Consider the following 27,876-nt stretch of genomic DNA (forward strand, 5'->3'; position numbering starts at 1 on the left):
TAGGACATTATCCAAGGTACATCACATTTGCTTTTCCATATACTGTATATACCATATTTAATTTGTATTATTTAATTTTATTGTATTGTTTACTCTTAAAATTGTAATAAAAAAAGTTTTAAAAGGAGCTAAAGATCATAAGCTATGAGTACATTGGAATAGACCAACTAAAACCCCTAGATAAACTCTGAAGCTGAGTAAGTCAGCAATACCTTTTGTGAATAGCACCGACTGAAGCTTTAAACAGCCCCCATGCTCAAATCTGGTTGGTAATTTTGAGAAATGGAAACTGTCCAAGTAAAAGATGACTTTCAGGGACTGTCTGCAGCCCTCTATGTGATGGAAAACTGCTGTGTCTGAAAGAGAAAAAAGAATATCAATAAACCTACTGTAATAGTACAAATGTAATAAAATCTCATATAATTCACAGTCCAACTAAAGTTAGATATGGCAAAATTAGATTATTGTATGTCTTTACCCAAATGACCTGGTCTTGATCTTAAAATTCTTTATTTTGTGCACTGACAATTTTTCAATGAAAGATGTTGTCCACATTTCTAGAAAACGTGATATGTAGCCCTTTCCAGTGCCGGATTAAGCACTGGGCGACGGGGACGGTCGCCCCTGACTCCCTCATAGGCGGTGGTGGGTGGGTGGCAGGCAGCAGGATTGGGCGGGACGGGCAGGGAATCCCTGCGGCAGCTGGGCACTGCAGTCAGTGGCAGGGTCCCTGTGGTGGATGGGAAGTCAGCAGCAGGGGCCCTGCGGCAGATGGGAACTAGTAGCCTAGGTATCACCTACCTCCATGGAGCTCAGGCTTAACAAGTTTGGGCACTTTTTGCAGAGGCTCAAACAGAAAACCAAGTTATTTGCAGCCTGCAAGTGGTTCATTACTATTACTAGTTGAATATGGTCCCTAAAATATCTGAAGACACAATGGTATAATATAGGATATTATTGGATATTACCTTAGGGATAACAATTTATGTACAGATACGTCCTGATACATCTGTACATAAAAAGACGCCCAACACTAAAGAAGTTGCACAGGACCTTTCCGATCACACTAGGCATCTCCCGCTGCATTGTGTATAGAGGCAAGTTGTATGTGTTCTGTGTGATATTTGTATTTTAGATTTTGTATTATTATATTATATTATATTGGTTAGATTAAAAATATAATTGCAGCTTTTATTTCTATTTCTTTATGTATATACCTGACTGTAGTGCTCTGTTAGTGTAGTTTAAGACTAAAGTGATGGATAATCTAATCTATTCATAGATCCATCCTCACTATACTGTATGCCGCCTGGTCTGTATGATGATCTGTGTGATGGGCCATTAAGTTACTGCTACATCTTACTTGCTACAAGTGTTTCATCCATTTGCTTGAAGTAAAACACCACTTTATCCAGATCTTGAAGTGTCGCTTTAATATCTTCCAACATGATCCTTTCTTCTTTCTGTAATGCAAATCTGATGAATGTCTGACATAGCGGTTTTTGCGTTTATAAACTTGCCTCCTCCGCTACACTCACAGCATCACTTCAGTACACCTACCCTGTCTGATATCTGTGGCCAGGTGATGACTTAAGTCAGTGATGGCTACCCTTTACACTGCAGCTGTTGTTGAACTTCACATCCCAGCATGCCCTGCATCAGTTTTAGCATGGCCAAATAGTAAAACTGGTTCAGGGCATGCTGGGATGTGTAGTTCATCAACAGCTGTAGTGTCAAAGTTAGCCATCACTGACTTCAGATACAGGGTGGCTTCTCTGTGGAAATTTAAATGTTTCCAGATGCTGATGTCATTATGGAGCACAAAACCAAGAAATATAATTGATGCTCCATTTGGGTTCCCTTTAGCACCTGGGAGACACATTACTCCTTGTAGCAATCTAATGTGGCAAGAAGAAATTAGCAGAAAGTTGGTGGTTTGAGTGCCAGTACTGCATTGAAGCAACAACTGTCTTTGAGGTGAGCCCATTACTTTGAATGCTTGTTAAAGCAACTGAATGCCCCATATGTGCCAAAGAAAGAATATAATTGGCTGCTGTCAATTGAGCTTGATTCCAATTGGAAGGCATTGTTTCCTGATGCAAGATCATGTATGTAAATATCCCTACAAGCAACCTGCAAATTTGTGGACTATTCTTAATTTGGAGCTGATTGACTCCATGCTGTATGCATATTGGAGGTTATTCTGGTTGATACGCTCGGATGTGTATACGCATCCTTGCAAGTCAACCTAACCCTGCCTTGCGAATGGTGGCATGCTGGACCACCATTGAATAGGCGCCCGTTGCTATTTTCCCCTAAGTATAACAAAAAGAATAGCTGTAGACTGAAGGTGGATATTTACCACATTGGGTGACAGAAGTGACTGGTAGCTGAGCAGAACCCCTGTGACAGCAATCTGCTCCAGCCACTTCCTGCTCGCCTCCCGACTGCTCTCATCATATTCTCCATTGTTGTTGTATCGGTAGTTGAGAGCCGCCATGAGCTGTTCTGTAAAAGTGCAGATGGCAGCGACCAGCGTCTGGCAGAAAATTACATCACGTCTGACTTGCAATCCGGTATCTAGAACAAGAGAAGAGCATTACTAAGGGTCCTCAGAGCTACTCTGCCACATACAACAGAAACCCATTTTAGAACAATTCCTCTAAGCTTCTTTTGCAGGGTGCCGTGTTTAAAAACTCAAAATGAACCCTGCCCTTTTTGTGTGTGCCACTGTGCACCCTTACGCTGCCTCCCCACTGCGCTGACATGCCACTGAGAACTTTCGGAGTGTGCCATGTGTAATGGGTATTACGGTGTATGCTATCATGTGTAATGGGCATTATGGTGTGTGGTATACTGTGTAAGAGGCAATACAGTATGTGCCATAATGTGTAATTGTCATTACGACAGAGTATGTATTGGGCATAGCAGAGTATAAGCATGTTTAATGGGTGTAATCCTAGTGCATTGTGCAATTTTTTTATATACATATATTTTTTTGTTTCTAATGTAAATTTCTAATATAAAATGTGCCCTGCCCGGTGGTCAGCACCATGCCCTAAAAAATCCTAGAATGAAAAGCTGGCAATGGCCATTTGAGGTAGTCAGAACAATGAACATTTGCAGGGAATGTCATATACTGTAGAGTTCCCTGGAGGTGCGGTATGCTGGCTGAACTCAGACATTTTTTTAAAGTGACAATCATTTACAAGGCAAAACATTGCTTTGTAAATGATTGCAGCTTTAAAAAAAAATTACACACCTCTGACAAACTTGTGATGTATTACATCCCACTGCTGGAGTCACTGGCAACTAGGCCAACACCAGGAATGAGTTTATTATCAGGCAGGCAGTGGGAACAGGTTTAAGTATTGCTGAGCTCCGCAACTGGTGATGTCATCTTACAAAGAGCAAACACAATGTACCACGGTACTGACAGGTTGCTGCCATTATAATTAATAAGCAAAGACTCCAAATTCTAATTTTAGTATGAGACTGGAAACCACTATCGTGTCAAATTCTGAATGTAGAACAACAGTATGTATCCCAGAACTTAGATGGAATGACTAAAGTGAATGCATATAAATATAACAGTGCGGTGTAAAGTGATGGCACAATACAACAAAAGTATAAAAAATTACCATACAATTAGTTTGTAATCTTAACAGCCAGTTATAGTATTTGGGCAATTATATATTTCTTTCAGAAAATAGCCTTAAATTAAAAATAAAATTACCTGTGCACTTGAGCAAAGCCAAGAGAAGCTGGTTCTTACCATCTGGAAAACAGAATAAAAACAATATACCAACAAAAGCAAAACCATATAAATATAATATAATATACACATAGTGAGTGTGTGTGTGTGTGTGTATGTATGTGTATATGTGTGTGTGTGTATATATATATATATATATATATATATATATATATATATATATAGCTTGTAGTATAGGCCCGGCACTCTCCATCATGGGCAACTACCCAGGTGCCTTCCGGAACAGTAATGTAGCAGATGTAGAAACAAACAGCGGCACTTAGTCGACAAAGGGGCGAATATTCCCCAAAACGTTGGATTGTATTTGTATTTTTTAATACACTTTGACCTTGACAAAGGGGTACCTTATGCCCCAAAACGTTGGTATGCTATTTTTGCACTAATATACGTTTTTGAAAATTCCCAGAGTGCCGCTGTCTGCTTCTTTGCCTACTCCTGCACAACTGTTCCGGAAGGCACCTGGGTCCCTGACCAGCTGGGGGAGTGCCAGGTCAACACACACCTTTATTTATATATATATATATATATATATATATAGAGAGAGAGAGAGAGAGAGAGAGAGAGAGAGAGAGAGAGAGAGAGAGAGCTGTCAATAAGGGTAGGCGGCACTCCAACGGATAAGGTGATAATAAAGATGTTTATTTCAATTTGCCATAAGCAATATATATATATGGACTGTAAATGGTACAATATATCCCAGTGGCTAATTTTTAGTATCTAGTAATAACCTAAAAACGATCTGGGGAGATATCAAAAGGTTAGAAAGTTCTCCTTAAAAAGGCTTCTCATCATCCAGGTATACAGTAGTAGCTTTGTACATACAGTAAGTACCATCCCTCGTACATACCTTCCACATATTTCTGGATACTCTCTACCAGAGTTTTGATGGAGTTTGGCAGGTTCCAAGGATCTTCTCGAATGCTGATCTGAATCATACTCCTACACTTAATAGTCCACTCTTCCTTCTTCTGGAATTCTGCAAATTATAATACACATAAATATACATTACATGAAACCCTTCCACTTAGAACACAATCCCATATAAAGTGAAAGACCGCACATAGGATCCGATTTGTCATTGAAAACATTTATATCTGGGCTTATTTAACAATCTCTAATGTGTATAAACTGTGTAATGTATCTGCCAATCTACAGAGGTCATAAGACCCCTCTTGATATTTTATGCGATACTGGGAAACACAGTTAAAGCAGAAGTGCCCGGCCAGAGAGTCATAGTTCAGCAAATTTCCAGCTACTTCCAGTATATGAGCATCAGCTGAGAGATCTTCTTTCCTAATCTTATGTCAGCAGAAACCTGTCAGCCAATCAGATCAGGACTTTCCAGTTGTGTTGGTAGTCAGACTGGCTGCCAGGATGCTCTGGGCTCTTAGGAAGTCTTCCTTGTCTCATTCAGAATTGGACATTTCTAATTACAAGGGGCAGCAATCTATAAGAATGTGGTTTTGGAACTCTAATTTCCCAGTAGTGAATCACTCATTGATTACTTGGCTGTCACCTTGTAAGCTGTGCTCCATTGGAAAGTGCTTTGTCTCTTCAAAGGCCTTAGACATGATTTTTCCTTTGAGGAGCGTTATGATAGCATCTACCTACAGAGAAAACACAAGGGAAACGTGTAAGAATAGAGCTCTTGGAAAGTGCATTTCTGGTTCCCTGCAACACTGCACAGTTAGCAATAATAACAGTGATATATGCTGTAAAGCCATAGTGCTGTGTGCAAGTAAGCAAATGGAAATGTGTCCATCTATAAAACAGCAATCCCCCTTTCCCCATGCCAATGCCACCTTTAACATCATTTTTTTTAAAAAAGGCAGCAGAAATGTCTTTCTTCATCTAGCCAGCAGAGGGAGCTATATACCTGACTTTCTTAACTGTGGCCAGTTTAACACATATAACACTAAAAGTTTACAAAGCACCTCCAAATTCTGTTTGCTCATAGTAATTACCCTCTGCCGTGTGTACAAGTAAATCCTAATGTGAGGACATTTACAAAAAAAAAGTTATGACTAAATACAGTTATATGTTTGGAAAATACTGTTTAGATTATTTTGGTATACGTTTTATTACTTACTAATTAATGTAATGCTATTTTGAGTTAAATCTAATAGACTTAAACATCTTTGCATCTACAGTATCTTGCGTACAAGTAACACAGGTTTATGACCTAGGTCTAGGATCTACCCCATATGATAATATTTAATTTAAAGATTACAACACCTGTCTACTCTTAAGGTAATATATATAAAAAAAAAAAAAAAAAAAAAAAAGCGGAGACATGAAAACTACCCTGTGATCATACTTTGCCTGGTGTAATGAATCTGGCACATGAGAGGTTGCTACTCTGAAACTGAGATAATATACTATATAGAGCAGACAGGGGTGTGAGTCCCGCACAGAGTCTACCCCCACTTCAGCTTCAGAGTGGGCGGATGCTTGTTGTGGAGGGTGTGGCCTGAGTAGCCTGAACCAACAATATTACACAGTTAGGCCCACAGGGGGTCAATTTTTAAGTTGGTGGTGCTCCCATGAGTCCGAAATAACTTAGACAAATGGTTTAGAGAGAAAAAGAGAACTCTTTTTTGGGGGCACTCTTATGGTTTGTAATGAATTTTGATAATTTTAAAATATAGCTTTTATTAGAGTTATAATAAAATAAAGGGTTTGACAAACACACATATACTATATGAATGACGAAAACAATTTGTGATACGATGTGTCATTAATCACCCGCTGATATTATTAGGGAACTAGTATTGTAATTCTGTTCCCTGTTTCAGCTGGGGGATAATTACAGAGGTAAATTTCTCTAAGCACAGAGATTTTGATACAGTTTAACAATGAAACATAGTTGTGTAACAGATTGTTCTCAATATTTGTTACTTTCCAAAGTAAACTAAGTGAAAAAGTATCTCTGCCTGGGTTTCAACAGTAAGAAGGTCATTTCATTCATTACAAACCATAAGAGTGCCCCAAAAAAAGAGTTCTCTTTTTCTCTCTAAACCATAATATACTATATGGCAGTAATGGAGAACCTTGGCACTCCAGCTGTTAAACTACACATCCCAGCATGCCTTGCAATAGTTTTGCTATTTGGCCATGCTAAAACTGTTGCAGTGCCTGCTGGGGTGTGTAGTTCAACAACAGCTGGAGTGTCAAGGTTCTCCATTACTGCCATATAGTATATTCTCTGTCACTGATATAGCGGAATAGCTGGCTCACTCATGTATGTAAGTGTTCAGTTACCTGGTTGAAGAGATGCTCTAGACAGCCGTGCAGTTTGTCCTGTTTGTCTGAGGGGATCCTCATATCACAAGGCAGCTCATCACCTAATCGCACATGAATAGTAATCATTAAAATAAGAAATAATCCAAATAAGGCACTACATAGGGTAGATTTATTAAGCTCGGTGAAGTGATAAAATGTCTGATTTTTATCACCGGCCAATCAGCTCCTACCTGTCATTTTTCAAACCAAGCCTGTAACTTCACAGGTTGGAGCTGATTGGCCGGTGATAAAAACCAGACACTTTATCACTTCACTGAGCTTAATAAATCCGCCACTCAGTGTCAGTTTGAAAACCGGTGACCAGTGACAGAATTTATGTGGCAGACAAATGGAAATAGCTAGCAAAGGACTAATCTATGTGACTAATTAAAATGATGATAACTACAATGGCAGAGGCCATCTCTATTGTTATACTAATAGAATGCAAGATAATTCCCTAACATACAATATCGGACATCACTGATTTGCATAATCATCCATTCGTAGCCGGGGAGAAATCATTCGATGGTTGGTGACCTCTATGGTGTCTCTGATCTGTGAGCGCCCTGTGCGGGAAGCAGGCGGGCAGCTGTTCCCAAAAATCTCCCTGCAACCTGTGTCTGCACATGCGCAGGAAACCGTTTGCACAGGGCCGGCGCTACCCACTCAGCAGCTCCTGCAAAGCAGGGAGGCGCCATGCTGAAAAGGCGCTATCTCCCTCCCTGCTCTGCTAAAGCTTCCTCAGCTCTCACTGTCACTGCCTCCTGCACGCCGCCTGCAGCACCTGTCTGACAGCGGGTGGCAGTATGGAGAGGCTGAGCAGCTCCCTGCACCGCACACACACTGTCCTCCTCCTGCGACCTGCCCCCTCTTCCTCAAGGACACTTGCGCTGAGGCATGTAACGCTGTCTGTGAATGCCTGGATGACAAGTCATGTCCGGATCCGCCCCCTACCCATTGCTCCCTGCTGTCAATCAAATGACAAACAGCCAGCAGCGCCGCCTCCCCTTCCTCAGTGTGCTGTGCCAGTGCTGCTGCCAGTCCTCAACACTCCGCCCCCTCTTCTTCCATCTTCTCCTTCTTTCCCCTCCTTTCCCCCTCAGTCACGAGTGCTGCACATACTTTTTGTACTGCTTTCGGATCGCATCGCACACACATTGCATGCATAACATGCGCTGCGATGCGATCTAGCCCATAACGTATGTGATTCTCGCAGCTTGTATGTGCACCTTTAGTGCCTGCAACATTTTGCGGACACAGCACTGAGATGGTGTATGCATACATGTACATGCACCCGAGATCCTCCATAGGATTGCATGTTGCATACACTCCCACAATCGGGCTGAAGCTTGTTGCAATGGCAATGTGAAAGGGCGCAAAATGTATGGTTTGCAGGAGGGCGCCGAACACCCTAGCACCGGCCCTGCGTTTGCACATGTGAAGATGCAAATCATCGGTCCCACGCACAGAACCCAAACCAACTAGAATAATCCCCCTAGAGTAGAGTTGCAGCTGGTCACTGAGGGAATGAATTGCTTTGTGTCTTTAAGCCTGCCCGTGTGCCCTCCTAGGGATGAGGTGTCCCAAATGTAGCAAGCGAATGAAGGCGGAACTCTGGGTCTCTCAAATGGTGTAACAATTTAAAATGTATTGTTAATGTTTTTGGAAATGAAACGTTAACAATAAATTTTGGATTGTTACACTATTTGAGAGACCCAGGGTGCCGCCTTCATTCGCTTGTTTTATATATAATGTAAATATAGTCTTGTAAATATTTACATTTACAGTAACATCATTATATAATGACATAAGAAGATCATTTACCTGATCCCATCTCATCACTTCCCAGGTAGGAGCTGTTACTGCGCACGCTTGTGTATGACAAGACCGAATCCCGATTGCTGTTACACTCACTGCAAAGCGCAACAAAGGATTTTATAATGTAATTTTGCATAAAATTGCACATTTTCCTCAGTTACTACCCCCAATACAATAAGAAAAATTATCATAGAGGTAACAATGCACTATTATGGCTTAGATCGGTGGTTCTCGGTCCTCAAGGACCCCCAACAGGGCACCTTGTCCAGGTCTCCACACAGAATCACAGGTGAAATAATTAGCTCCACCTGTGAGCTTTTAAAATGTGTCAGGTCACCTGCCAGGTGACCTGGAAAATGTGCACTGTTGGGGGTCCTTGAGGACCAAGGTTGAGAACCACTGGCTTAGATGATACATAAACCGCATATGAAAGAAAATAATTTGACAGTTTAAATGTTTATAAAAATCATGTTTTTCTTTTCCTTTACAACTCAAACGGTAGTGAACATTTTAAACTTAAGGAAACACCACAAGATCAGCAGGGGGTGAAAGGACACAAGATGTGTTGGTTATTATTTAACGCATGCTAATCTGTTGGTCTCCTATTCTGAAGTGAGCTGGAATGTTCACAATGCTCCCAGAAGCATGAAGCATATTAAAGGTGAGATTTAACAAAGCTTGGAGAGAGGTAAAGTGGAGAGATAAAGTATTAAATGCCGGCATTTTTTTTTTTTTTTTTCAATTTATAGGCTGTGTTTGAAAAATAACAGTTAGAAGCTGATTGCTGAGAACTTTAACAAGTCAACCCGTACACACATTCAGATGCCCCAATATATCTGCAGTTATATTGGGCATCAGCTGCGCAGCACAGAAGATGCAATGTGTCTGTGAATGTCATTAATTGTATACACCCGGTCAGCGGCGTAACTATAGCACCGCAGGGGGGGGGGCTGTGCATGTGGGGGCGCTGGGGGTTGCGGTGCTATAGTTAACCCCCCCCCCCCCCCAATCCCCTGCAGACTTACCTATCTCGCTGGTCCCGGCGGCTCCGTTCTTCTGCTGAGGACCACCAAAAAATGGCCGCCCCATATAGCACACAGTTCTCTGAAACTGTCTGCTGTATGGGGGCGGCCATTTTCTGGTGGTCCTCAGCAGAAGAACGGAGCCGCCGGGACCAGCGAGATAGGTAAGGCTGTGGGGGATTGAGGGGGGTTTGCATGGGCGGCGGGGTAGGGGTGCCTGGCGGGGCGGCGGTGGGGGGGCGCCCAAAACGTAGCTACGCCACTGCACCCGGTGACCCACTTGCAATATATCGCCCAGTGTGTACCCAGCACAAGTCTCTCAATAAAAACTCTACAACAGACAGCAACCGTTCATTTATCCCATGGCTGGAAAATAAAAGTTTTATATAATTTCTATAGTGTTCTGTGCTCGGGTTGGCTTTTAGCCAGGAGATCTTCTGAGAGCCAGTAATCAGCAGCCAAATCAGAGAACCACTGCCTCAACTGTATATCTGCCTCAATATCCAACACTCAGAAGAGAAACTATGTCTCCTCACATTTTATGAAGAATAAATATAACATCGCTGGATTCTAACAATCACAGTTTAGTTAAAGCAAAGACATTATGGATATCACCGGGGTCATGTTAAACATCCTATTAATGTTAGGGCACAAAACTTTATTGTTCTGTATCGTCAAGGAACACTGAATAGGGAATGACTGCTACTTCAGTGTTGTCTTTAATCTTGAGAACTGATATCCAGATTTGTGAATCTGCAGTAATCAATACAGATAAACCCCAACACAATGAGTGTTATTTATTAGTCTTTGGAAGATAAAAATTAAAACCTACAATAAATGATCCGCATTAGTGTTAATACATAAGAACTACAATACCGTTGAGAACAGGAACACGGAATGAAGCAACTAAAACGTCAAAAACCAAGTGTGGTTTAAATGTTTTTTTTTTTTTTTTTAATTAAAAAATGGTCTACATTGAATGTTGAACGATGTCAATGTTCTCATTTTAAAGAGGCTCACCATTGCATCTGCTACTAGCACTAGGGCTGTTATTATTATTATTTATTAACAGTTTCTTATATAGCGCAGCATATTCCGTTACACTTTACAAAAAGTTGAGCCTGACTAGGGTTAAGCAAGTTTTGATGTAGACATTAGCCTGTGTATTATTGTATGCTCATCAGGAAAAAAAAACAGGATACTTTATAAACACTAAATATTACAATGTCTAGGGACCACCATGCGATAAAAGATGACAATTGTGTTGTGATAATTGCACATAGATGCCATTGGCGAGCATGTGCATTTTTATTGGAATACAATAGACAACCCAGTTTAACATGAAAACCTGGCTGCTCCACAAAAGGTTGCTTAACGCCTTGCTATAGGTTATACGGGGAATAATGAAATCTATATAGTAGGTATAGGTAGCAATATATGTGAAAAAAAATATAAAGACTACCTTAATACAAAGTATTGAAGAAAAAACAGAGGCCCTTTGGGTGACCATAGAAACAGGGGAGAAGGCGATTCTTCGTATAGGGGTGATCTACAGACCACCAGGTCAGGAAGAGGAACTAGACAAGAGCCTATTGCAGGACATCAATAAAATGGCATTAAAAGGAGAGGTGATAATCATGGGAGACTTTAATCTACCTGATGTAAACTGTGAGCTGCCTATTGCAAGTTCCACCAGAAGTAGGGACATGCTGAATTCCTTGCAAGGAGCATCCCTCCAGCAATTGGTGAGGGAGCCCACTCGTAAGGACGCAATATTAGACTTAATACTTACAAATGGTGACAGAATATATGACATAAATGTGGGTGAAAATCTGGGATCCAGTATGGTTCAAAATAAAGACAGAGACTGACTCATCGCACACAAAAACAAAAGGTGTTAGATTTTAGGAAGGCTGATTTTGTAGAGATGGGAAACTCTGTAAGGGATTCTTTGGCAGTGTGGAAGAACTTGGAAGGAGTGCAGGATAAGTGGGAAAAATTAAAAAGTGCAATTCTAAAAGCAACAGAACTTTGTGTCAAAAGAGTTAGGAAAAACACAAGAAAAAGAAAGCCATTGTGGTTTGCAAAAGAAGTACCAAGTATTGTGAAAGCAAAAAAGTTGGCCTTTAAGAAATTTAAGCAGACGCAGAAGAATGAGGACAAAGAGGTGTATCTTGTTAGACAGAAGGAGGCTAAGAAGGTAATCAGATGTGCAAAAGCACAGGCTGAAGAGAAAATGGCCCAGTCAGTGGGTAAAGGGGGGAAAACTTTTTTTAGGTATATAAGTTAAAGGAGAAAAACAAAAAGTGGAATAATTAGACTGAAGACAGAGAGTGGAAGTTTTCTTGAGGGGGACAATGTAATAGCAGATAATATTAATAATTATTTCTGCTCAGTATTCACTGCTGAAAGAGAGGGGAAGGGGCCACAGTTAAGTTGCAAGTTTAGTCAGAAAACTGAGGGAGAGACAAGTATTTTTACAGAGGAGAAAGTCCTCACAGAACTCTCAAAACTGAAAGTGGATAAATCAATGGGGCCATATGGGATACATCCAAGGATACTAAAAGAGCTTAAAGGGGAGCTGGTAAAACCAATAACAGAATTATTCAACCAGTTACTAGCTACTGGAGTAATCCCAGAGGACTGGAAAACAGCGAATGTAGTCCCACTGCACAAAAGTGTAAGCAAGGAAGAGGTAAGCAACTATCGACCAGTGAGCCTTACATCAGTAGTAGGGAAATTGATGGAAACACTCTTAAAACAAAGAGTTGTAGAATATCTCAAAACCAGCAATTTACAGGATCCAAAACAGCATGGGTTTACTGGGGGAAGATCATGTCAAACAAATCTTATTGACTTTTTTGACTGGGTGACTAAAGTAATAGATCAAGGTGGGGCTGTAGATGTAGCTTATCTAGACTTTAGTAAAGCTTTTGACACTGTCCCACATCGCAGACTGTTAAATAAACTTGAAAGCTTGGGATTGGATTCTAAGATAGTTGAATGGATAAGAGCGTGGTTGCAGGACAGAAAACAGTTGTAGTAAACGGAGTACAGTCAAAGGAGGGAAAGGTTACAAGTGGAGTACCCCAGGGATCTGTACTCGGACCGGTGCTTTTTAATATCTTTATTGGTGATATTGCAAATGGAATTGAGGGTAAAATGTGCCTTTTTGCAGATGACACAAAGGTATGCAACAGGGTAGACACACCAGGAGGGGTAAAACAAATGATTGAGGATCTAGGTAGATTAGAGAAATGGTCAAGAGAATGGCAACTACAGTTTAATGCCAAAAAATGCAAAATCATGCACTTGGGTCTCAGAAATCCAAAGACTCGATATAGTATAAATGGCACTATAATGGAAACTACTGAGGAAGAGAGGGATCTAGGTGTCACTATTTCAGGGGACTTAAAAGTAGGTAGGCAATGTAACAAAGCAATGAGGAAGGCAAGTCAGGTGCTTGGTTGCATAGGGAGAGGTATCAGCAGTAGAAAGAAGTAATAATGCCACTGTATAGGTCAATGGTACGACCTCACCTAGAGTATTGTGTTCAGTTCTGGAGGCCATATCTCCAGAAGGATATAAATACATTAGAGACTGTACAAAGAAGAGCAACTAAAATAGTGCATGGCCTACTTCACAAAACATATCAGGAAAGACTAAAAGATCTTAATATGTATACTTTGGAGCAGAGAAGGGAAAGGGGGGACATGATAGAAACTTTCAAATATATCAAGGGTTTTAACAAGGTACAGGTGGGAGACATTCTTCACAGGAAGAGGAGCAACATAACACGAGGACATGCACTGAAACTAGAGGGAGGAAGATTCAGGAGAAATGTGAGGAAGAATTTTTTCACAGAAAGAGTAGTAGATAAGTGGAATAGCCTCCCATCAGAGGTGGTAGACGCAAATACAGTAGTACAATTTAAACATGCTTGGGATAGGCATATTGATATCCTTACAACAAAATAAGGATCAAATATGGTTTGTGGTAACCTGTTTAAAAAAGGGGGCAGACTAGATGGGCCAAGTGGTTCTTATCTGCCGTCAAATTCTATGTTTCTATGTTTCTATAAGTAACAATATATTAGTTATCAGTCTCATTTGTTATGAAGTCTGAGAACTAAAGTGACTTCTAATGTTCTTCTAGGTGTTACTGAAAGTACATGAGATCCAGAAGAGACTCCGGTTGATTATAATCAGATAGTTGGTACATAATCAGTAAGTCCTATAATATATAACTTATTACCCCATCCCCAATGTAATAAATGCAGACCAAGTAGTAAAATATGTTTAAAAATGGGAACTGACCTATACGAGTCTCTGTAACTCACAGTGTCGTGCCCTGAATCTTCTTGATCCTCCTCAGACACCATGAAACAAACTTTCTTTACGCCGCCCGGCTCCACCCTGTCTCCATCTTCTGTCACAAGGGAGGAAGGGGGCGTCCCATTCGTGGACATGGGCTCACACACAGACTCCAGAGGTTCCGTTATAGTGGAAAGTAGCCTGCAGGCAGAAATGGGAGATCACACACTGAGCCTAGTATATATTAAGTATAGTCTTCTCATAAATGTACTAGTTTCAAAGGATCATGGTTCTAATAATGATAATATTAATATATATATATATATATATATTTTTTTTTTTCTCTTGTATAAAAAAACAACAACAAATTGAGAACGGTATAAGAATGTTCCTGCTTTAGAATTTGGGACAGTTTAGATTATGATGACATTAATGTCTGTACACAGATCTCTGCATTCAGTCCAGAAACCCTTTTATCTATTCTATTCCTTTAATACCATTTACCCCCTTTGCGTTAATCCTCTCACAATACACCTCTTGGTGGATTAGACTAATGGTAAAATATGTGGATAACATGAAGGGGGGTAGACCAAATCCATAAAGTAAATATGCTTGAGAGCAAAGCGGTGCTATGTCTGTGAATCTGTGAACCACCAATGTGCAGAATATGGAACATCACATGTACAGAGATAATATGCTGCAATGTCTCACTTATTTATTTGGGTGACATATTGTTTCATTTCCTTCACCGCCACATCCAGTTTGTTAAAGAGCTGCAGGTAGGCATCCTGGATCTCAATGTCTTCATGTTTCAGCAGGTAGCTGAGACCACGCTCCTCCTGGCTCTCTTTTCCATTCATCTGTTGCAAACTACCATCCAAAAAGCCTCCATTCATCCCATCAACTTCTTCAGTGTTCAGGCACTTCCACGCGGGAGCTGCCATGCTGGCTATGCAATGCTGGGAATAGGACGTGGGATTCAAACTGCCAACTGCACAGAGAACAGGTAGAATAAAGAGTCAATGAGATGACATCTGATGAAGTGTTGCAGAGTAGACGAAAATGCCACTCGGATACTCGGTCCCCAGAAGGATACTCTAGTCTCACTGAACAAAACCATCACATCAGAATCTCAAAAGTTCAACATGGTAAATGGAGAAATATGAGATGATTGAGAATAATTTGTCAGTTTTAGATAGGAAATGCCAATTATTTTTGTTCTGTCTGGTCACATGCACGTATAACACCAACTGGACGTTATATTCGGTCAATTTAAATGATATGGAAATCTATGAGGCGAGTTGTTCTAAGACCAGGCCAGGCGCTCTTATATAGGTCACAGAAATTGTGCAATATGTACGTAATAAAATAAACTGCTGATAATAATCATGTGATCAAGCTGGCATTTAATGACAGTTGGTCTAGATTATTTCTGCATGCTTGCTCTGTATTCGAAGTATTAAGAGAAGAGATTGTATATTATGTGTCAGATATGTACAGTATGTAAGGAGTAAAGTCATGGCAGATCAGAAATTCTGAAACCGATGCTCATGTATGTCTCACCTTGGTCTGGATCAAGGCCGAAAAATGAGTTTTTCCGTCCAAACCGGATGCTGAAGGACCTTCCCACCGAAGTGGTGGTTTTAGGATAGGACACTTCCATGAGGTTAATATGGCAGTTGGTGGGGCAAAAATCCATACTCTGCAGTGGATGTGGGTCACTAGTGGCTTGTTTAAAAGATGGACTCACTTTCATCTTCAGCTCATCTGCAAACTGAGAGTGAATGAATCAGGATCGAATGGAGATGAAATTAAATAAAATATATTGAAACCGCTCTAATACAGTGGAAAAACTTTCCTCAGGTTACATGCATAATATAAAGAGAAAAATGACGGCAATTAAATATAGTACAATAAATAAAAGCAGGTTATTGATAGCAGCAGTTCAAGATGATAAAGGAAAAATCTATTTACATGCAGGGGAAAATCACCACAGGAAACACAATCAGACTGGAGAGTGAGACAGAAGAATGAGCCCACTGGAAAGAAGGAAGTCTTCCCAATCAGAGAACAGACTGACATAGCTACCTCCTCATAGCTTGTAATTCTTCTGCTAATGTTCTCCAGTTTGGTGTCACAGATTTGCCGGAACTCGTACTGTGGCATAGTCATCACCGACTTACTCATGGAGATGAGTTTCATACAGTTCTTCACAAATTGAATATCATCAGCAATAAAAGCTTTGAGAATCTATCAAAATAGAAGGGCCCGTTACGCATACACAATATGGAATGCATTGACACGATGAGAAAGTTATATACAGTAGTCATATATACGTCTTCCAATAACACAAACCCATGAGACTGCAGTCATTTTGAAAGTGTCAAAGAACTGCCAGCATCTCCTTGGATAAGTTTCAACCAGGTGCCTTCACAGTCCCCCCATATTGTTACCCTGTAAGTCGGCAAGTCAATAAAGTGGAACACCCTTGTTAACTGAAATTGTTCAGCTGATAATAAGAACCCCATTACTATTTATAAAATCTCAAATAAGATAAAATGCTTATTTGTACATTATAGGAACAGAAGATATATTGTGTGTGACAAATTAGACTACTCCGAATTAACTGGAAGTCACAGGTGCTGCATCATCATCATCCTTTAGACCAGTGGTTCTCAAACACAGTCTCACGGCACCCCAACAGTTTAGGTTTTAAAGATATCCCTGCTTGCGCACAGATGGTATAATCAAACTGGCTGATGTACTAATTAAGTCACCTGTCCCTAATCATGGATAGGCTTAACCCCTTCAGTGGGGGTTTTTTGTAGGGAGCGCTCCACACTGGGCGAGTTTTTTCTGGGGAGCGCTCCCTAAAAAAAAAAAAAAAAACCCACCCTGCCCCCGGCAACCCGGCTGTGTGCGGTGTGATGTTACAAGTGATGTTGCTCGAAGGAAGGGCCGAGCAGCGGCTGTGCTCAGCAGCGCTGCCTGGCAGGAGGGAGCGCAGGAAGAAAGATTCAGGGGACATTTTAGGAAGAATTACTTCACAGAAAGAGCAGTAGATAAGTGGAATAGCCTACCATCAGAGGTGGTAGAGGCAAATACAGTAGAACATATTAAACATGCTTGGGATAAGCCTATTGATTTCCTTACAAAAAAATAAGGATCGAATATGGGTTGATGTAACATGTTTTAAAAAGGGGCAGACTAGATGGACCAAGTGGTTCTTATCTGCCGTCAATTCTATGTTTATATGTTTACTCCCGAGAATTTCCCGGGATTGCCAGTCTGTGCACTGGAGCAAAACCCGGAAAATTCTCGGGAGTGCCACGGAAGGGGTTAAAACCTGGGCTGTTAAGAGTGCCTCAAAGACTGCGTTTGGAAACCACTGCTTTAGACCGTTTAAACAGTATTGGCAGATATCCACTGATTCCTGTTACCTTGGCAGAGATTCCAAATGATCCCCGAGGTTCAACCATCTTCTCCAGGACATAGCACTTGATACCAGCAGTGCTCACATACTCGTACACCACGCCATGCTCAAGCTGCACGTTTTCCACAGTCAGATTAATCAGTGGTGCGTCTTCACTGACCTGGGTGCTAAAGTTAGGAATCAATCCTGCAAACAAAAGAGAGAATAAGAATACTAAAGAGATGTTTGGGGATGGGGTATCATGTGTCTTCATAACATTATGGGTGTAAAGGAATCTTTTCTTTTGGTGCTAGATAAACATCAGAAGCACTATTTTTGGTGTACCTTTAAACAAATGTAGAGGACAACAAATAACTAATGGACTAATATAAAATCACTTAATAGGGTGTTGGGCCACCACATTCAGACAATACGGCCAATATGCATTTTTTTACTGACTGGGATACAGCATTGTTATTCCAAAATAAATTCTCTGAATTGATGCCTGGATAATTGTAACAAAACATTATGGGCCTTATTCTAGTTCACTCTTTCTGACAAAATCCTTCTTAGATGGACAAAACCATGTGCACTGCAGGGGGCAGATGTAAAATGTGCAGAGAGAATTAGATTTGGGTGAGTTATTTTGTTTCTGTGCAGGTTAAATACTGGCTGCTTTATTTTTACACTGCAATATAGATCTCACTTTGAAGTAAAACCCCACCCATATCTAATTCTCTCTGCACATGTTACATCTGCCCCACCTGCAGTGCACATGGTTTTGTCCATCTAAGAAGGATTTTGTCAGAAAGAGTGAACTAGAATAACCCCCTATATCTGGTATCATTACAAAATATTGCATTGTATTCAGATTTGGTACCTGAGAAGAACAATACATGGCAAACATAAATGTCATGGCAATCAAACCATTGGCTTATTTATATAGAGCAGTGGTTCCCAACCCTGGTCCTCAAGTACCCCCAACAGTGCATGTTTTCCAGGTCACCCAGCAGGTGCACTCATTATTCAGGCACATTTGAAAAGATCACAGGTGGAGCTAATTATCTCACCTGTGCTTCTGTGTGGAGACCTGCAAAACATGCACTGTTGGGGGTACTTGAGGACTAGGGTTGGGAACCACTGATATAGAGCACAGATAATTCAGATCCTGTTGAATCTGAGGCTCATGTCGCAAATAATATTGATGTTTGGTTCTTTGCATATGCTCCGGATCCATACTGGATGCACTATGGCTGCAGATGTCAGTAGACTTACTGACAGTCTGCAGACGTTTTGGTGCGTAGAGGAGACGGCGATCGCCTTTGTTTCTCAAAACAGAGTCTTGTCCAAACGAGTGCATTGCTGCTGCTTCGAGGTCAGAAGCAGCGACACGACTTCTGTCCACACAGAATTAGGCCAAAATTCCGCTGTGCTCTTGAAATAATTTTGGACAGTCATATCAGTCCCTGACCCAGTCAAGCTTACAATCTACAGTATATTTCCTGCAGCATGTGTACACACCCTCGGGTTGTTTTATTTACATTTTTTGTCAGAATCTAATTAGCCTGGTATGTTTTAGCGTGTATAAGGAAATCAGCTCCTACCTGTCTTTTTTCAAACCCAGTCTGTAACATGGCAGTTAGGAGCTGATTGGTTGGCTGTATATCTCATATTATTGTTCATATTATTTTTGATTCAGGTCAATAACTTGTGATTTTCTTCTATGCAGATCCTGATTGCGCATGTTTTTAGGAGGATACACTTTATTCTTGTAAGTTTATCACACAACAAGTGTTTTATGCTTTTAATAATCATTGACGCACTCTAAAACAAATCACTGTATACTTACAGATGCACACATCGAGGATTTGGGCGTACACGTGTGACAATGCCACAAACAGATATTCAGTGAGCAGTCTTTAAATAACATGCATGCATTACAGATGGAAGGTAAGTGAACCGCAAGTGATGGGGATTTCAGGGAAGCGGCCTGCAGACTTTAATAATAAATGAGTTCCTGTCATACGAGCAGCTTGTATTAAGTGGTATAGCACAGGCAGGTTAACCCTATGTATTACCATAGCTAGCTACCAATCTGCTCATCAACAAACACAGAATTTTCTTTAAATCACAGATTTTGTAGTACAAGTTCTGTACATTATTAGATTCTGCGTGAGTTATGTATATCAATCACATATTTTCCAGAGTAGAAGAATCAACAATATATATCATGAAATACAACATCTAACGGAGCTCCAATGTACTCAACTATATGGCACGTTACAGTGTATCTGGCTGGTCTATTAGCTTAAAGGGAAAAGGACAGTTAAATACATTTTGTTTCAGAAAAGTATAGTTTGTGAAAGCCAACTATATTATCTTAAGAAACATTCAGCTTGGTTCCCCAGTAAAGCTCTACATTCTGGGCAGTATTCAATGACAAAATTCGGCATGTGCAGCGAATCCTGTTTAGGATTCGCTGCACAGTCGCCGTGTTCAGGAGGGCTGGAGCCTTCGCTGCCAGCCCTCGCTGTCTCAGTATTCAATGCCGAAGGGGCTCGTTGGCCCTGATGGTGATTCTTAACCCCCTGCGGCATCCGGGGGATGGCGGTAGGCAGGGAGATGGAAGTCTCCCTGCCTGCCCCAGAATGTATGTGGGGGGAAGGAGGGCTCCCCGGGACCCAGGCAGCACAAGCTGCCCCCCGGGAGAGCTAGCAGAGGACCGGGTAGGGAGCCGCTAGCACTGCTCCCGATTGTGCATATGTAATGATCGGGAGCAGTGAATATATGAATATGTAACGAGCGGCTCTCGGCCCCTTACTGGCTGTTATGTGAAAAATATTTTTTTTTTAAATATATATATATATATATATATTCATGTGCTGTAAGCACATGAATAAAAATAGCATGCCCCTTCACAGAATAAAATTCCTGATTTTTTGACACCAAATGTAGAAAAAAACACCTTAATTTTAAAAGTTCACATTCCACTTCACCATAAAAAGATGGCGATTGCTACACGGCAAAAATCACTTAGAAAGCAATTCGCCATCTCCTCATAGAATACACTCACATTGAAAAACCCATTGAAAAACCACAGCGAATTGCGGAGACGATCAGACAGTGAATTGTCCGTCATTCACTGTTCGCAGACGGCGAATATTGCACGTTGAATAGGGTGATTCACTTTTTCAGTAAAAAGATTCACCTTCGAGCACGAAAATAGCACATATTCGCCATAGAACACGGCGAATCAGTCTCATTGAATACTGCCCAATGTGTCAACTTTGCATTTGTTTATTTTGCAATAATTGATGTGTGTTGAGTTTTATATTTAACTTGGAGGCATACTGGATACTGGAATAATGGGGTAAACTTTCGGCGCTGGATCAGATAGACCAAAATGAACTTCACTTAAAAAATGCACATTTCTTCATACACAATAAAAATAGTTCTTTAAAAAAAAACTGTCTCCAAAAAAAGAACATCACATGGCATCAAATCCTGAGTTGTAAACCCAAATGTTGGAAATCCATATTTATGAATTACACCACTGACTCTTTTAGAACAGGGTCAATATTACTGAGGAGCTAAGTGGAAGAATAGATGGTTACCTCCACTCACGGTTAAATGTTGTAGGCACCGAATCCTTCTCAGGAAACAAACGTTTTAAGGTAAATTCCACAACCTATTTATACCCCCCCTAATCCTGGTCACCTCATCTTTAACCCCTGATGAAGTCCCACTTTATGGAATAAAGGGACGAAACCGGTTGGTATAGCAATGATATTAAAAGGTCTAGCATTTATATTTAGTGTGCACCTGCAAACTCCTCCTCCTGCTTGCTGCACTACAGGTCTCAGCAGGTAGCACCTCATATGTCCAGGGTGTGCAGTTTAGGGCCCCTCCCCCTATGTACTATATATTGTGTATTCATACACACTGGAAGGAACTAGAGACGCCTTCCTCCTAAACTTGCACCCCACCCACCTGTCCCAAATTGATTTTAATTAGGTTGGAGTCCCAACATTCAAGACTGCACACCTCAGCTTGGCACTATGAGGGTAAGTCCTACTATACATATATGCTGAGTGTTAGTCTGTGGGACCGTGTTTGGGGCTCAGGGCTCTTTGGGCTGCTGTTGCTGGGCTGCTCCATGGCATCATATCGTATACTTTCAATCACCCCTTTAGTTTGTTTAATATATATGTAGCACCCTTCACATTTATTATTACTTCTTACCTTGGTAAGTCCTATCACATATAATTTCCCCTATCCCTTTTACTATCACTTTAATTTTACACTAATGTGATGCCATGGGGTGGTTCTGCTGGGCGGGCCTGGGGGGCCCTGTGCCCTGGACCTGTCCCAGAGTAGTGTTAGGGACTTGTCCTAATGAGGTAACCTGGACGCGGTGGACAAGCCGATACTAATGGCCATTACTATGCTAATAACCTCAAATGCAATATAGCAAGATATTAAAAGGTCTAGCATATATATTTAGTGTGCACCTGCAAACTCCTCCTCCTGCTTGCTGCACTACAAGTCTCAGCAGGTAGCACCTCATATGTCCAGGGTGTGCAGTTTAGGGCCCCTCCCCCTATGTACTATATATTGTGTATTCATACACACTGGAAGGAACTAGAGACGCCTTCCTCCTAAACTTGCACCCCACCCACCTGTCCCAAATTGATTTTAATTAGGTTGGAGTCCCAACATTCAAGACTGCACACCTCAGCTTGGCACTATGAGGGTAAGTCCTACTATACATATATGCTGAGTGTTAGTCTGTGGGACCGTGTTTGGGGCTCAGGGCTCTTTGGGCTGCTGTTGCTGGGCTGCTCCATGGCATCATATCGTATACTTTCAATCACCCCTTTAGTTTGTTTAATATATATGTAGCACCCTTCACATTTATTATTACTTCTTACCTTGGTAAGTCCTATCACATATAATTTCCCCTATCCCTTTTACTATCACTTTAATTTTACACTAATGTGATGCCATGGGGTGGTTCTGCTGGGCGGGCCTGGGGGGCCCTGTGCCCTGGACCTGTCCCAGAGTAGTGTTAGGGACTTGTCCTAATGAGGTAACCTGGACGCGGTGGACAAGCCGATACTAATGGCCATTACTATGCTAATAACCTCAAATGCAATATAGCAAGATATTAAAAGGTCTAGCATATATATTTAGTGTGCACCTGCAAACTCCTCCTCCTGCTTGCTGCACTACAAGTCTCAGCAGGTAGCACCTCATATGTCCAGGGTGTGCAGTTTAGGGCCCCTCCCCCTATGTACTATATATTGTGTATTCATACACACTGGAAGGAACTAGAGACGCCTTCCTCCTAAACTTGCACCCCACCCACCTGTCCCAAATTGATTTTAATTAGGTTGGAGTCCCAACATTCAAGACTGCACACCTCAGCTTGGCACTATGAGGGTAAGTCCTACTATACATATATGCTGAGTGTTAGTCTGTGGGACCGTGTTTGGGGCTCAGGGCTCTTTGGGCTGCTGTTGCTGGGCTGCTCCATGGCATCATATCGTATACTTTCAATCACCCCTTTAGTTTGTTTAATATATATGTAGCACCCTTCACATTTATTATTACTTCTTACCTTGGTAAGTCCTATCACATATAATTTCCCCTATCCCTTTTACTATCACTTTAATTTTACACTAATGTGATGCCATGGGGTGGTTCTGCTGGGCGGGCCTGGGGGGCCCTGTGCCCTGGACCTGTCCCAGAGTAGTGTTAGGGACTTGTCCTAATGAGGTAACCTGGACGCGGTGGACAAGCCGATACTAATGGCCATTACTATGCTAATAACCTCAAATGCAATATAGCAAGATATTAAAAGGTCTAGCATATATATTTAGTGTGCACCTGCAAACTCCTCCTCCTGCTTGCTGCACTACAAGTCTCAGCAGGTAGCACCTCATATGTCCAGGGTGTGCAGTTTAGGGCCCCTCCCCCTATGGTCTATTAGCTTAAAGGGAAAAGGACAGTTAAATACATTTTGTTTCAGAAAAGTATAGTTTGTGAAAGCCAACTATATTATCTTAAGAAACATTCAGCTTGGTTCCCCAGTAAAGCTCTACATTCTGGGCAGTATTCAATGACAAAATTCGGCATGTGCAGCGAATCCTGTTTAGGATTCGCTGCACAGTCGCCGTGTTCAGGAGGGCTGGAGCCTTCGCTGCCAGCCCTCGCTGTCTCAGTATTCAATGCCGAAGGGGCTCGTTGGCCCTGATGGTGATTCTTAACCCCCTGCGGCATCCGGGGGATGGCGGTAGGCAGGGAGATGGAAGTCTCCCTGCCTGCCCCAGAATGTATGTGGGGGGAAGGAGGGCTCCCCGGGACCCAGGCAGCACAAGCTGCCCCCCGGGAGAGCTAGCAGAGGACCGGGTAGGGAGCCGCTAGCACTGCTCCCGATTGTGCATATGTAATGATCGGGAGCAGTGAATATATGAATATGTAACGAGCGGCTCTCGGCCCCTTACTGGCTGTTATGTGAAAAATATTTTTTTTTTAAATATATATATATATATATATTCATGTGCTGTAAGCACATGAATAAAAATAGCATGCCCCTTCACAGAATAAAATTCCTGATTTTTTGACACCAAATGTAGAAAAAAACACCTTAATTTTAAAAGTTCACATTCCACTTCACCATAAAAAGATGGCGATTGCTACACGGCAAAAATCACTTAGAAAGCAATTCGCCATCTCCTCATAGAATACACTCACATTGAAAAACCCATTGAAAAACCACAGCGAATTGCGGAGACTATCAGACAGTGAATTGTCCGTCATTCACTGTTCGCAGACGGCGAATATTGCACGTTGAATAGGGTGATTCACTTTTTCAGTAAAAAGATTCACCTTCGAGCACGAAAATAGCACATATTCGCCATAGAACACGGCGAATCAGTCTCATTGAATACTGCCCAATGTGTCAACTTTGCATTTGTTTATTTTGCAATAATTGATGTGTGTTGAGTTTTATATTTAACTTGGAGGCATACTGGATACTGGAATAATGGGGTAAACTTTCGGCGCTGGATCAGATAGACCAAAATGAACTTCACTTAAAAAATGCACATTTCTTCATACACAATAAAAATAGTTCTTTAAAAAAAAACTGTCTCCAAAAAAAGAACATCACATGGCATCAAATCCTGAGTTGTAAACCCAAATGTTGGAAATCCATATTTATGAATTACACCACTGACTCTTTTAGAACAGGGTCAATATTACTGAGGAGCTAAGTGGAAGAATAGATGGTTACCTCCACTCACGGTTAAATGTTGTAGGCACCGAATCCTTCTCAGGAAACAAACGTTTTAAGGTAAATTCCACAACCTATTTATACCCCCCCTAATCCTGGTCACCTCATCTTTAACCCCTGATGAAGTCCCACTTTATGGAATAAAGGGACGAAACCGGTTGGGCCAACATCTCTTCATCCCCCGCTGGCATCATAACCAGATAAGCTATAGAATACGCTTTGCTAATGTACGAGTTCACCTACACTGTTTTCCATGTATTTTTAATCAAATTGTATTGTTTAAAATAAAATAAATGTTTTTTTTCTTTATAAAACAATATCACGCTATGAGTTCTTCCCATATTGGGAGACTTTTTTGGTTTTAAGGGTCTTGGACGACACCTGCCGGAAACACCACCTGGATACATATGATCCAAGCGTGAGTTTCGTGATAAACTATTTTATAAATATCTACAACTGATGCTGATTTTAGTTCTACCAGCTATACCCCATTTATGCTGTATTTTATCAACACACCCTGTACGTTACCTTGTCATTTGTTTTTTTGTTTGCTATATACGGCGCTGTGGACACTTTGTGTCCACAAGGCGATCACTATGTGCATATAAATTTAACCACAAGGTGGCGGTGCTCACCAATTTATTTTCTATGCACAAGCACCTGTAATAGTAAAAAATTTTCACAAAGTCACATAATTTATCGCTGTTTGGGATGAATCAATCTACTCCCCGTAATACTTCCCTCATGTCTGAAATGTTCCAATGAGACGGACAGTGAGGAACGAGGGAGACCTTTCAAGAGAGAGATACTGCTACATGTGAATTTTCAGCTACAGTATTTGCTGGTACACATAATAGAAGATCCTTAAAAGGATTGTCACATTTGAACTGTTTCAAAAACACTGAAGGCGCAGAAGCCATACCACCGTTTGCATTGTGTATATATGTGTGTGTGTGTATGTGTATATATATATATATATATATATATACACACACACATATGTGTGTGTGTGTGTGTGTGTGTATGTATATATATATATATATATATATATATATATATACACACACACACACACACAAACACTTGGGGGGGGGGGGGGGTGGCGGCACTCGAAATAAATAAACCACAGTGTGGCAACTTGAATCACATATATAGTGAACTCACTACACTATAGTTTTTCCCAGGGTTGCAGTCATTAGAAAGACAGCCAAAAAGTTGACACATGAAAAAAGTCGAAATGCGTTTTTGTCATCATGGTCAAAGGTCGGCGTTCCTAGGCAAACGGATGCACTTTCAGGTGTATAAGTGGGGTAAAATACACGGTACTTGTGTATTTTGGCGGCGCCCATCGCATCGCATACCATAACGTATACGATGGTATGCGATGCGACGCGATATCGTATGATAGTGCACGATGGCATACAATTTTGAAATTGTATGCCATTGTACATGGCATACAATGCCATACGATGCGATGCGATTAAACATTGTATAAGCACCCTAATGGGTGCTTATACAATGTTAAGCACCCAATTGGGTGCTTACAATGTTAAATGCACCCCCACGCCACCCCCCCACTATAAACGTGAACCCGAAGCGTGGCGAGCGCAGCGGTACGCGTCCTACGACCTTTTCATACCCCCACTATCCATGTCGGCGTGGAGTTGAGAATAGAATAGTGTGGCGAGCGCAGCGAGCCACTGAGCCCAAAGCGTGGCGAGCGCACGCGGATACCTGTGAAGCCCGCGAAGGGACGCGTTTACCTGTGAAGGTATCCGCGTCCGCTCGCCACGCTTCGGGCTCGGTGGCTCGCTGCGCTCGCCACACTATTCTATTCTCAACTCCACGCCGACGTGGATAGTGGGGGTATGAAAAGGTCGTAGGACGCGTACCGCCGACGCTCGCCACGCTTCGGGTTCACGTTTATAGTGGGGGGGGGTGGCGTGGGGGTGCATTTAACATTGTAAGCACCCATTTGGGTGCTCAAAAGCACCCTTTAGGGTGCTTATACGATTTTTGGTCGTATAGGGGGTCAAAATCGCGTCGCATCGTATGCCATCGGGTGCATGGCATGCGATGCGATCTGTTCGTCGTACGACGGACATCGGGGGCGCCGCCAAAATACACAAGTACCAAATACACTAGCAAATTCCTGGTCACTTGCATTGCCGCACTTTGACCTTTTTTCTGTTACCTGCTTGTCTGTCATGAATGTCGGTATCAAGTGAGAGGCTAGGGCTGCTGTCATCACACAAGCTGCCATTCAGACAATCATCAGATTTACATTTCTGCTCTCGATCCTCCTCTGCATCCTCATGCGTTCTATATATCCACTGGAATAGCCCCTAGAACCACAACATAGTAATTGTTAAATATTAAGGAGGTTTTGTTTCCCTGTGGTGCTGAATAATGTAAGTGACCAGTTAAGCACAAAATGAAATGTTTTAATATACATATTATAAATTCACTCAATTGTTACTTTATATAGTCACAGAATTTCTTGGTGTCTGCAGCACAGTTCAAAATTCAAATAAGGGAGCCACACCAACTGCTTGCTAACAACTGCCATTCCAAACTGACGCCATGGCAATTGGTGTTTCTCCGCTATTTGAATTTTGAACTGTGCTGCAGCCTCCCTCTGGAACCACCACTGGTGACTTCTAATATCATTATAATAAACACCTGGTACATTACAAAAAAGAGGGGAAGCAGCGCTGGCTATGTGGGTGTGTGTGATGATAATTGGACTGATTGTACAAGTTAAAAAACAGTAGGTTTAATATAACATGACCAATAAAAATAATGAATCAACAGGTATACATTATACATTTATCACTGCTGCTCTAGGTATACATTATAACTGGTTTTGGGGGATTTAAAATGCAGTGTGTGGACTGTCCATTCCTATTGGACACAGGTGTCTACCCACAGCCAGTTTTATTGGACTACTCCAGACC

At 41.5% G+C, this 27,876-nt stretch overlaps 1 protein-coding gene across 1 annotated transcript in view; it reads right to left on the reverse strand.

Moving 5' to 3' along the window:
- The window catches only part of PREX1 (phosphatidylinositol-3,4,5-trisphosphate dependent Rac exchange factor 1), a 245,025-nt gene that overhangs the window by 14,476 nt on the left and 202,673 nt on the right, over nucleotides 1-27,876 (reverse strand). Inside the window, exons 21-34 of the mRNA XM_083146391.1 lie at nucleotides 27,114-27,264; nucleotides 17,651-17,829; nucleotides 16,299-16,460; nucleotides 15,774-15,984; nucleotides 14,922-15,201; nucleotides 14,214-14,411; nucleotides 8,882-8,970; nucleotides 7,037-7,119; nucleotides 5,292-5,382; nucleotides 4,623-4,751; nucleotides 3,737-3,778; nucleotides 2,363-2,580; nucleotides 1,364-1,463; nucleotides 213-356 (exon numbers count right to left, since the gene is read on the reverse strand). Coding sequence (XP_083002517.1) covers nucleotides 213-356; nucleotides 1,364-1,463; nucleotides 2,363-2,580; nucleotides 3,737-3,778; nucleotides 4,623-4,751; nucleotides 5,292-5,382; nucleotides 7,037-7,119; nucleotides 8,882-8,970; nucleotides 14,214-14,411; nucleotides 14,922-15,201; nucleotides 15,774-15,984; nucleotides 16,299-16,460; nucleotides 17,651-17,829; nucleotides 27,114-27,264 — 2,077 coding nt within the window. The remainder of the gene's footprint in view (nucleotides 1-212; nucleotides 357-1,363; nucleotides 1,464-2,362; nucleotides 2,581-3,736; nucleotides 3,779-4,622; nucleotides 4,752-5,291; nucleotides 5,383-7,036; nucleotides 7,120-8,881; nucleotides 8,971-14,213; nucleotides 14,412-14,921; nucleotides 15,202-15,773; nucleotides 15,985-16,298; nucleotides 16,461-17,650; nucleotides 17,830-27,113; nucleotides 27,265-27,876) is intronic.

The sequence above is a fragment of the Crinia signifera genome, chromosome 6 (genome assembly GCF_055691185.1).
Source record: "Crinia signifera chromosome 6, ASM5569118v1, whole genome shotgun sequence".
Lineage (NCBI taxonomy): Eukaryota > Metazoa > Chordata > Amphibia > Anura > Myobatrachidae > Crinia > Crinia signifera.